Consider the following 13,073-nt stretch of genomic DNA (forward strand, 5'->3'; position numbering starts at 1 on the left):
CAATGTAATCATGTGACCAACCAATGACATAATTTGGGAAGTGACATCACAGTCTTAGCTTGATATATTACCCCAAACAACTGTTGGTTTGGCCTATATATTTGTAGGTATGCATGGGTTTGGAGTACGGCCATGTGGAATATTGTAATTACATTTCATATGATGCTTTGAGATCAGGGAGCTAGCTCTACATGGAGATGACATGATTTTCAACTTTTTGTATGATTAAAGGTTTTATTTTGTGTAAAATGATTTTCACAAGTTTTGGATTTGATCTAAAATTTTGATAAATGACCTTTGTTCAGGTATGGTTATTGAGTTTTCAGCTTTTTAAAAGATCTTCACAGCTTTTATTTTTAAAAGGGTATTGCATTCCGGTCTACTACTCACTGGATTTACAAATTGCACATTTTTAAAACAATTGGAAATAAAAAGTAATACACTGTAGCTGATGATGAAATTTTGTTACCCACACTCTCCCACACACACTCCTATAACTTTATAAACTATTTATTTTTATCTTTGCTTTTACAAGTGAATATGTTGACACTAACAGGTATGATTAGGGTAGTTAACTTTGAGATATTCTGTCTGATCATTCTGCTACTGAATTGGTCAGAACTGGCTCTATTGCCTTTTTCTTTATCACAGCATCTGGTTTTTGAAGTTTTTATCTTTGTACTAGAAATATTAATTTCAGATGCACAATGCTATGGACTAGATTTTTTTCTTTCACAATCATGGAAAAAGATCACCAGTTGTTGTTGTACTAGATGTAAATAAACTGATGTTGTGAATTGGTGTGTTTTTGTCACCAGTAACTATGATGGAAATCATAAAATTAACAAATGATAAAGAAATAAAACGTGTTAAAATCGGAATTTATAAATTTAAAAACAAACTGCTGCGTAACTCACAGATATACACAGAGAACCTAATTGAGCACGAATCCCGCATTTTTTTCTAATATCACTGTCTAACAAACTGTTTTTACTTGTATCAAAAATTATTTTTATCTGAAATAAAAACACAAATTATGATGGTAATGTTCAATATTTTAATTGTGTTAATAACATTGTTTTGACTACTGCTAGTAGTAGGGGAGCATAGTAGGTGGTTACAAGTGCCTCTTAACAATGCCAGAAATAACTATTGAACACTCCCCAAAGTGGTCAAACTAAGCCTACAGCTAAAAGCTGATAGGGAATGACGGGGTGTGGCACAAATAGCCACAAGAGACTAGCACCTGTTACGAATGGAGAGAAGAGGACAGGGATGTGGGGGTGGACAGCAAAAGAAGTTGAAAGATAGGGAGTTGCCACAAGAAATGAGATGGAATTCAAAATAAGTGGGATAGAAAAAAACTAACATAGTTTTCACTACTGTTATGAGGCATAATGAGAGCCACAAACTATGATCTGGAAAGTTTTACAATCGGATGTGCGATTGATCAAAATAACCCAGTCGGTGGTGAGTGGGAAAGGGGTGTGTCTTGGCCCAGTGGTAAAGTGCTTGCTTGATGCGTGGTCAGTCTGTCGGTGGGCCCATTGGGTCATTTCTCATTCCAGCCCAGTGCACCACAACTGGTATGGGCTATCCTGTCTGTGATAGTGCAGAAAAATAATAATCCCCAACTACTAATGGAAAAATGAAGCAGGTTTCCTCTTAGATTACTGGTATATGTCAAAATTACCAAATGTTTGATATCCAATATCCTATGATTAATACATCAATGTGCTCTAGTGGTATTGTTAAACAAAACAAAAGGTTTTGCAAGTGGAACTGCCTGGATGACAGGCTCTTATCTACCCCCCCCCCCTCGTAAGTTAATAAGATGAAGAGGAAACTGCTGCCAGTCCCGATGCAGCCTCCAAACATCAACATGTATATCGTCTAGATGGAAGACCTTTGTCAGGATAAATCCAATAAAAGTGGCATATTTATCAAAAGGTAAACTGGTATCTTTATTAGTCCCCTACCCGCCCAACCAGAGGGGGCAGGTTTCGTCTTGGTTCGTCTGTCCCACATATAGTTTTCTGTACTTCTTTCACAATGCCTCATTGAAATGTTTTGTATAGTTTTATGATTTACTGTTACAGATCAAGTTTGACCTTCAAGGTGATTTACCTCTTTCACAGAGTTATGGCCCTTGAACTTGGGAGATTAAAAAAAAAATTCAGAATTTTTCACAATACCTCAAGATGGCAATTTATCCTCTTCGCTTTTTCTTTTTAACAGAATTATGGCCCTTGAACTTAGGGGACATAGCCGTACTCTCAGAATGTGTATATTTTCAAGGGTGCTTAATTTATCTCTATATATCCAACTTAAAATGGATGTGAAATTAACAGAGGCAAAACTGTGAAGAAATATTTAGACAATCAGCAACAAAAAATATACATCTATAGATATAGCCGATTTCATTAAAACACCACCACCATTGCTGCATTTGTATTAATTACACTCACTCACCCACTGTCCTGGACAGACAGCCCTGATAGCTGACGTGTGTGCCCTGGACAGCGTGCTTGAACCTTAATTGGATATAATCACGAAAATAAGTTGAAATGAAATGAAATGTATTAATTACAAGCTAAACACATGACATACATTGTATACTAAAACACTGCCAAAAAAAAGAGTAACATTTCACAGCCAGCAAAGATATTTATATTTTAGTTTACACATTAATAATAATATGTAGAATACATTCCAACCGACGAACCCAAACTCTATTTACGTGCCTATATCCACTGAAGGATCAGGCACGTCCATCCCCCGATCGCCACCTCCGACGAATGTTGGTTGTATCTATCGGGACAGACATCACATTACACACTGAACTATAAGAGTAATTTATATAATAGGGACTATTAACAATTATGGAATGTAAAAGATGTTTTGGTATTTGTAAATTAATAATTACATGATATACGGAAAAACAAGCCTCTGAAAATTGTGGGAGCGATAGTTTCATTTGTGTGTCGCTTGTGTAAATATAGTTTGTGTAACCCATTTTTCATTCGTGCATTGAATTTATGACATCACTTGCATGATGGGTCACGTAAAAACAAAATGGGTTGCCTGAACTTGTTTTTGTGTAACCCATATGCAATTCTCAGAGGCCTGAAAAATAATGTTTGAAAAATACTCCCATTTGAATTGAGTTTTTCATTGCTTTACTGCACTAGGTTTAAGTCAGGTTTGGTTTCAATAGGTATTTTCAAACTGGAAAATCTTTTGTGGCTAAATGAGTCATGTCTTCATACTGGGAACCACCTTCTGGTTTTGCTGATCATAACAAAACATCTCCCGTCTAAAACTGACAGTTCTTATGTTGACCATCATCATAATTTACTTACACTTTTGATATTACATTTGTATTAGAGTTTCCCATTATGACGACACTGTACATCATCTATCTGTGACATTTTGTACAACACTGTCTAACATCAACATCAGTATACTTTTGTTATATCAGTAAACTTCACACCAATTCATTTTCTAGCAGTGTTGGTCTGTTCATGGTGCAATGAATCCCATCTCATTGCAGTTTACTGTTATATTCACAACAAGTAATTCAGATGTCAGGTTTTCCAACCATAATGATGTTAGTGTTTGGCCATGTTCTCACTTTCACGCGTATTCACTTAACACATCATTCCAGTTCAATATTCACTCGGCTTTTGACTGTTTTTCTAGACGTTCTTGTTGAAGTTCCTCTCTAGTTTGCCTGCTGTCTGCGAGAAGAGCTTTCACTTTGGAGAGCAAATCATCATTCCTCTCCTCCAATGTGTTTAAACATGCGTCCAGCTGATCCAGGGTTTTGTTCAGAGCTCCATATTCTGTTTAAAAGAGATAAAAAAAAAATACTGCAATCATTATAGTTTATTTTGGAAATGTAATAACAAACCTTATAAAAAATTACCATACTGATACCATATCCATTCACATGCAAAAGGTGGCTAAAAATTACTTTCCTTGTAAGAGTTAAAGGGACACACCCTAGTTACGTTTATTTGTTAACCATTAGTGTTGTTTTTTGCTATTAAACCCCATTTTTCACAAATAAAATTGCACTTTACTTACATTTTATTATTTAGAATACACATTTCCATTCACCTGAAGTGCTTTTTGGTAATCCTGATTTTTGTAAAACCACGAAATGCATTTTTTGCATTTTTTCACAAAACGTGTTGTCGAGAAAAAACCGTTAAGCAAGCAAGGTCCAATCTATTTTCAATGTCACAGACGTTGGTATATCACGTGACCGTTATCATTTTGGTTCGGTTTGTTTTCTCGTGCACGGTTCGCGCAATCAACATCCGATTTGTTGTTGTTCATTTGTGAGATTTTTCTTCACAGTTCGTGAACATTTTCAGTAACAATAAAGTTCAGACAAGTAAGTGTCTCAATACAAAACGTTACAAACCCTTAAAACCAATAATTTTGCTAAGTCTTACGATATCTGGAGAGGGGATACAACCAGGACAGAACAGTTGGAACATGTCCAGGAGAGGTGAAACGAACGCACCCCAAGTCTGTGAAATTTGTCGTGACGTAGGCATTGTTGCGCTTCTACCGGTGACATCAGAATACTAACTTTCAAAATTATTTCAAGCAATTGGGACATGGGGATTCCCATGGTATTTATCGATATAAAACCTGCTTTTTCACTCCATTTGATAAAAACGTGATCTAAGTGTGTTACAGGTTTGTAGATTAACCAAATTATAATTTATTTTCGTTGGATGAAACTAGGGTGTGCGGCTTTAAGACTAGCTCACTGCTGTATGAAAATGATGTCCTGAATTTACTGTTTGAAGAAATAAATTTCTGATATATTCATAATCCATCACAAAATTGATGCCATGGGTTTTTGAAATCTACAGAAATAGTCTTCACATATTTTCAGCTTTAGCATGAGCGTCGCATGAACAAAATGATTTCTATAGACCTGGTTTAAGTTTAGGTATTCGAATAGTCATCGTAGGACTGGCGTAGAGTTTTTTTCAAAAATGTGTTTAACATTACCACGACTTTCGATCCATGAACATGTCGCGATGTTTCTTCACTTATGCAAGTTCGAAGTTGCGATCAACGACAAAACGCTGTGGTACGGCTATGGATACCGTGAATAACAATAGTCTGGTTTACCTTGACTACATTCATCAACAATGCTCTCGATGTCACTTGTGTTTTCATCGCCATTCGATGAGTACGTTTCAGATGGATCTTTGTCTTCTTTTCTTTCGTCCATTTCATCGCCGTCAGCCATTTTGACTAGATCACATGACACACAAGCGACGGCATCCGTGTTCAACAACAGCGAGTGTTGCTGACGCTTTCCTGATTCTTTTACGCTTCACGTTAAACCACGGCAGGAAATAGTCAAAATAGTCTGCAAACGTTTAACGAATAACCTGACCTAGTTATGGTACGCGACACACCAAAATTAAATTTCCGCTGTGTCTGTTATACATAGTAGGCCTATACATACCATTTATCTTACATGTTGCTTAAAACCGTATCTAACGGGCGAAACAACTATAGTCCTGTTCAGTTGTTTAGACCCTAAATTTTTTTGCAAATGTGACGTTTAATTCCTTGTTTTCTTTACATTTGCATGAAAACAAACCCAAACCCTGACAGGTTTTATATACAAGTCATCATCGAAAATGCACGAAGCTGACTTATTTTCATTTTACAAAAATCTATGTATGTTGTGAATGCAGTTTCGTTCTCCTATAAATAACTAATTGTATATAAAACCTGTCGGGGTATGGATTTGTTTCCATGCAAATGTAAAGAAAACAAGGATTTAATAGGAATTAAAGGTAGAGTAAACTCAAACAAGAGATTTATGTGTTGGGAAGATGCGTACCCGGACCACCAACACATACTAACACTTTAACAAATGAAAAACGCGTAATTTTAGAGTTAATAAATTATGATGCTTTGCATGTTGTTGGTTTTATATTTTTAGACATTTATAAATGCTTTCTGTTTACATACATTTGGGTTCATACGCCCCCCCCCCCCCCCACACACACACACACACACAAATTCATTGATATTAATTGGCTTTGATCTGGGGGAGGGAGATAGAGAATAAGGAAAGAGAGAGAGGGAGGGGTGAGCAGATGGAAGACCTGGATAGTTAATTGCTGGGGATAAATACACTGCGAAACTATGGATTGCTTGTCGACTTTTTTTTTCTGTTGTGTACTGTATGTATAACACCCCAAAATATGTTGATGACTAAATAGAATTCATCTAAAAATAGTTAACCCTTCACAGCTGTTGCATTAGTGGCACTGGTACTCGGGGCTTTAGATCTCACTACGTTTGTAGGTAAAATAGGTCATGTGATTACTAACACCCATGTATATTAATCAATGTCATTTTTACTGCCTAACATTAATATTGGGGGTGGGGCGAACCGACAAATAGTTGGGTGCGAACTGGCTTGGAGATGGAAACGTCTGGTACCCAAGCCATTGACAATAATTTGTTTAAAACAGTCATAATAAAGTTTTATGTAAATTCACAGACATTGTACTCCACAATGATTATGACTTCTGAAAAAAATATTAATACAAAATAATAATTTTACTCCTATTTTGCAGTTGGTCCGAATTAATGTTAGTCACGAAAAAACGTACAACACGTACACACCTTAACTACGTATATTAAGCCTACGGTACAACAAACAAGAAATAAAAGAAAATTTCGATCTGCACATCAGTTTCTACTTATTTTTAGTTCATTTCATAATTAATGCAAGTTGAATACACTGTATTTTGATGTTATTTGTTTATTTTTAATTGTGTACGAAAACGACTTGCTAGACTGGTTTCCTTTTTCACGTAGGACCTATTTTCGTGTGACGTCACCTGGCGTTGACTTCACGTCGAAGTCTCATTAGACCATCGCTACGTCAATCTATTTTTATGGCCGTCCGAATGAGTCCCCTGTCCTTATTTTACATGCACTGTATACGATTATATTGGGTCAGGATTAAACGACGTTCAAGTGCATATTATATCTTAAAGGAATGATAAAGCAAGGCTTTTGGACTGGTGTGCATATTCAACGATACATAATTCACATTATTGCTTAATATCAACAAGTATACTCGTATAGTTAATTAATAAAACGGTTAAATGTGACGGCTATTATATATAACGGGCGCAGCCATTTTGTACCATCCCAGTGAATACCCCTCTGGCTAGCCCGAGTACTCTGACTGTAAGAGAGCTAGACGGACATTTGGACATAAACACGCTCTCATTACAGTCAGAGACCAACCTATGTCTTTTTTTGGCAATTCCTGACTACCAGACGGTAGGCAACGAGTCCCGCTCTAATACCACAACAATCCTATGTTTGACGTCAAATACCTTTACATCAATCATTTTCGAGTTAAGTGATACAAAAAAATCCACATATTAATCACTAATACACTTACTACAGAAAGAAACCCGACAGCACCCACATTCAGCTACGCTTCGTGACACTCCGTCGCAACAATGGCAAAGCTCGGCGATCTATTTCGAGACGTAGACCACGTGATCGCGCACTGCTTTGGTGAATATAAACGCTAAGTAGGTCAGCCGTATTGATATTAAGAATATTAAAACCAGTCTAAAAACATCTTTCCCGCATTTTTAAAATTATAGTAAACGGTACGGTATAAATGAAAAAAAAATCGGTTATTTTTATTTAAACTGAAAAGGAAAACAGACAAATGCAAATAAAACGAAACCTTTACACCTTAATTGGCAGTCATTCCAGTTCACAACTGTCACATTGTTATAAAAAATAAAAGCGAAATAAGATCCACGTATGTGCACAATCTACCCGAGAAAAATAAAATCCATGTAGGCATCTTAGCCATGCGTGACAATGAACATGTATGCATCTGCAATACTGTGCCACTCAAGAAAACGATTCCGAAACTGATCATGAGATGGGTCATGTGTGATCGTTCATTTTCATAGTAATATTTTTAACAAGACAAAACAAAAAAGTACTAAAATAATCCTGGGACAATAGTGTAGCGTTTATGGGCTACAAAATGAGGTCATGGGCGGTCTATAAATAGCGGGGTCAACTATCCGCATCTACTGCGCCGAATCACCGGACATGCAAATCGTTTTGGATACACGGGGGTGTCTATATTTATGCACCATTTTAAAATGTGTATTTACTACAGACATAAAACAATTTGTAGTGTATTTCTGATTATGCACTGCTTCGTTGGTGAGAGACACATTTTGTTAAGTATTTCACAGTGTTCACATAGAAAACGGTTTTTGAATGCTTAGGTGCGCCGATACACCGGACAGCACTGTACATCAATGAAAGGCTATGGTCTCTAATGACGTCATAATACGCCCTTGTAAAACGGTATGTGAAAAAGAGAAGGATTACCCGTAAATTGTTTTATTATTTGGGGTCATAGTTAACTAAGCACTGTTATACATTAGCTGTGTTAAGGTATGCAATTTCTAAGATCAGAATAATAAAAAACGTTTGTTTTATTTAACGACGCCACTAGAGCACATTGATTTTTTTTTTTTATCTTATCGGCTATTGGACGTCAAACATAATATGGTCATTCTGACAGGGTTTTTTTTCGAGGAAACCCGCTGTCGCCACATAGGCTACTCTTTTACGACAGGCAGCAAGGGATCTTTTATTTGCGCTTTCGACAGGCAGGATAGCACAAACCATGGCCTTTGTTGAACTAATAATGGATCACTGGTCTGTGCAAGTGGTTTACACCTACCCATTGAGCCTTGCGGAGCACTCACTCAGGGTTTGGAGTCGGTATCTGGATTAAAAATCCCATGCCTTGACTGGGATCCGAACTCAGTACCTACGAGCCTGTAGACCGATGGCCTAACCACGACGCCACCGAGGCCCGTATCAGAATAATAAATGAGGAGGCCTATCCTCGAGTAACCGTGAACCGGTCTATTAACGGGAAATAATTATTTTTTGCACAGGGGCATTGTAATGAACGATCTATTTGATGAAACAGTTAGTTTTGTTTAACGACACCACTAGAACACATTGATTTATTAATCATTGCCTATTGGATGCAGTGGCGTAGGCAGGATGCAAGCCCGTAGCCAGGATTTTTGAAGGGGGGGGGGGTTCTTTTTGGTATTAAAAGGGCACTTGCGAGCGTAGCGACGTAGCGAGCAACACTTGGCTGGGGGCTGCCTGGGGGGGGGGGGGGGGCTCTAGCCTAGTTTGAAAGGGCACTTCAGAAAAAGGGGGGTTCGTTCGAACCCTACGAACCCCCCTGGCTACTGGCTTGGGATGTTGTATTGGGGGGGGGGGGGACCTGTGTAGTGGGATATGACACAGGAACCTTTTTAATGTTATTAATAAGCGAAAAGGTAAACAATGTTTTATCTTGTTCTTCTTCAGCGTTCGTCGATTGGCTGTGTTATATCCTTTGTCCCGTGAGAGTAGCAAAATCTTGTTCAATTTATTATTAAAATCAACAAACAAATGTTAATATCCATGCCAGTTTCTGTTGTGAAGAGATTAAATGCATGTCGTTGTCTAATGCTGACATTCTTCAGATACTCCTGTAAACTGGGTATTTGTTTTTTCAAGAGTGACGCGTGTCACATAACGTCACCAAAACGTGCCCCCCCCCCCCCCCCCCCCCCCCCCCGTTCATGAGCTAGACAGACATTTGATCAGACTGCCATGATCATTTTCGAGTTCGCCGATAACAACTATTTCACATATTAACCAATAATACACACACTACCTGACACTAACCTCTTTCAGTAATGTTCCGGTTCGGTTAAATACGTAGTTGCTGACGGGTTTCTTCCTGTAGTGTGTGTATTTGTGATTAATATGTCAAATATCTGTTATCAGCGAAATTGATCAATGTAATGGTAACTGTCAATAGTAAATTTACTAGTATTTAGAAACATGGTGTTATTGTTGTATCAGAGCGGGAATCTTTGCCTACACGGTGGTAGGCAGCAATTCCGTGTTTTCGCTATAGAGATATCTCTGACTGAGAGAGCGATCATAACCGTCCAAATGTCCGTCTAGCTCTCGAACGGCAGACTGGTCGGGCTGGATCATATTAAACGTTTGTTTTACAGTTTGTGGATACTAAATATATTATACCATTCGCAATAGTGGCAGACGAAATTTATGAAACTCGTTTAGGAATTATTTTATACCTTCGCTCTCATTCTAACTAAGACTAACTACATGTATTTTCTGTTTATAGGTATGCGAGGACCGCTCTGCTACATTTTGAAACCATCACTAACACGGACCTACACACCAGAGGCAGCAGCAACAACAGCAGCAGAAACAACAACAGCAGCAGCAGTGTCCAAGCAAGCGCAGCCAAAACCTGATTCAGGACTGCCAACGTGTGAATTGGTGAAACAAGAACCAATGGCAATGAGCAGAAACTGTGTTCAACCAAAATCAAAATCACACTCAGAGCTGGAATTATTGATGCAGCCAGATTTAGAGCCAGATGCCATAAACTCTAAGAGACGCTGGCAGAAAATAGACTCGGCAACGAGGCGGATATCCTACAGTTGGGTGCATCCCGAACAGGATCCCAAGGAGATAATGCACAGCGGGGTGACTTGCGAGTGCGATAAATTTCAGTTGGGTGGACCCAAAGACTAACCTACTGCCTGTCTAAGCGGAGACCCGACACATCGGAGAGCAGATCTGCAAATGCTGAAACAGAACTCGTGTTGGGTTATTATGAACATATTGCCAGTATACCACAACATGTGTTGTTTTCTTCATACATTGTTGGTTTTTAAGTTGTCCAATCGTGTCAGGAAACTATGAAAATGTTGCCAGTATACCACAACATGTGTTTGTTGTACGTTATTGGTTTTTAAGTTGTCCAATCGTGTTAGGAAACTATGGAAATGTTGCCAGTATACCACATGTGTTTGTTGTACGTTATTGGTTTTTAATTTGTTCAATCGTGTTAGGTGACTATGAACATGTTGCTAGTATACCACAACATGTTGTTATTTTTCTACATTGTTTTTTTAATTTGTCCAATCTTATCAAAATAATGATGCCAGAATATCACAACATGTATTTGTTGTTTTAGTCTACATTGTTGGTTTTTAATGTCTACAAACGTGTTAGGTAATTATGAACATGTTGCCAGTATACCACAACATGTGTTTGCTGTTTTCTACATTGGGTTTTGTTTGTTTTTTCTGTGTTTTTTTTAATTTTTTAATTTGGAGAATTGTGTGAGGTAATTATGAAAATGTTGCCAGTATATCACAACATGTATTTTTTGTACTACATTGTTTCTTTGATTTGGAGAATCGTGTATGGTAATTATGAACATGTTGTCAGTATACCACAATGTTTGTTGTACGTTGTTGGTTTTTAATTTGTTCAGTCGTGTCAAGTAATTATGAACAGTATACCATAACATTGTGTTTGTTGTTTTTCTACATTGTTGTTGGGTTTTTTTATTTCTTCAATCGTGTCACGTATATGATGTGAAATCTGACCCTGATTCAAAATCTGTATAGGCGTGTCTGGAGAACCTTAAAGCAGAGATACAGAGGCGGATCTAGGATATCCCCTCCCCCTTAATTTTGCGACAGTTATAATTTTATTATATATTTAATTTTTTTGTTTTACGATCTCTATCCAAACCTCCCCCAAAGTTCTCTTGGCATTACGCCTCATGTCATTGGCCCCCCTCCCCCAAATGGATTTTCTGGATCCGCCACCGAGATATATAATAATAATATTCATATGAAGTTCTTCAACAACATGATGTGGGATTGAATGAACGATGTTATTTGTTTATTTTTAATTGTGTACGAAAACGACTTGCTAGACTGGTTTTCTTTTTCACGTAGGACCCGATTTTCGTGTGGGGACACCTGGCGTTGACTTCACCTCGAAGCCTCATAGGACAGGCGCGACGCTTGGGTGATAGTAGTATTGTTACTAAGATGTGCAAAGTGTCCTACATGCTTGTGCAATTTATAACAAGCCAAGATACCTAAAAATAGTAATCAACTTGTCATTATTATATTACAAGAATAAAATAATTAAAAGCACACAATCTGTTGTAATTCATTACCTGTTTGTGAAAATAAAATAATTAATTACATTAATATAAAACAATAATTAGGTCTATATACAAATATCCACAAGTCAATATTATTTAATATATAGTCATAAAGATATGTAGCAGTTTTCTTTCTGACGCGCTGCTCGTACTAAATTTAGTACGTGGCTGTTAGTGACGCTTCACTGATGACGACGCGCTGCGCATAGTAGTAGTGTGGGACGGGCTTTACAGTGGGTTTGTGCTGTTGAAACTTACTTCAGTGTATTTTATTTTATAAAAAAAAAAAAACCCAACAACAGAATATGAATGTGTGGATATATTTTATTTCATTTTATAATAATTATTTTTTAACTATGGTCTCACTACACAGATCACTTCCGGGTGAGACTTCATTGATCACTATAGTTCCTAATTGTGACACATGTTATGGTTCACATATTCACTTCTAAACAATATATATGTTTAATGGTAAGCCTTCTGGCTGTATTTTACCCATGCTATTTTGTAATATTGTGCATTGACCTTTTGGGACATGGGTGTACAGCGCAAGAGACAGCCGGAATGAATCGGTTAATGAACCACCTGTTCTGTTCGGATCGGTACTACAGCCGGAACGTGGTAACTTCGGACTTTGGTAACTTCGGCCTGGTAACTTCGGACCCGAGTAATCTCGGTCCCAGGTAATTTTTTCGGATCGGTAATCTCGGCCTCTGTATTAATGAAAGCAACTTATATCTGGGTTATACGCAAACGAAAGTTTGTTTAAAACAACCTGATATTATTATTTCAAGATGAGTTTGTTATTTAATTAAACATTATCATATATTCATTGTACATTTTGTTGTGTATATTTTGTTTATTAACTTTTAAACATTTATTCTGCTCATACCCCGTCTCCTTCTTACTATGGTTTGATTTGGTAGGTGTTCCTGATTTTAATCAG

At 37.4% G+C, this 13,073-nt stretch overlaps 1 protein-coding gene across 1 annotated transcript; it reads right to left on the reverse strand.

Moving 5' to 3' along the window:
• Positions 1–2,654: 2,654 nt before the first annotated feature.
• On the reverse strand, positions 2,655–5,826 carry LOC121382901 (UPF0184 protein-like). Its single transcript, XM_041512584.1, has 2 exons — positions 5,158–5,826; positions 2,655–3,845 (listed from the first exon to the last, which is right to left on the reverse strand). Exons 1-2 carry the CDS (start codon positions 5,276–5,278, stop codon positions 3,676–3,678), a joined length of 291 nt encoding a protein of 96 aa, XP_041368518.1. The 5' UTR covers positions 5,279–5,826; the 3' UTR covers positions 2,655–3,675.
• Positions 5,827–13,073: the final 7,247 nt, after the last annotated feature.

Source organism: Gigantopelta aegis, chromosome 10 (assembly GCF_016097555.1).
Source record: "Gigantopelta aegis isolate Gae_Host chromosome 10, Gae_host_genome, whole genome shotgun sequence".
Lineage (NCBI taxonomy): Eukaryota > Metazoa > Mollusca > Gastropoda > Neomphalida > Peltospiridae > Gigantopelta > Gigantopelta aegis.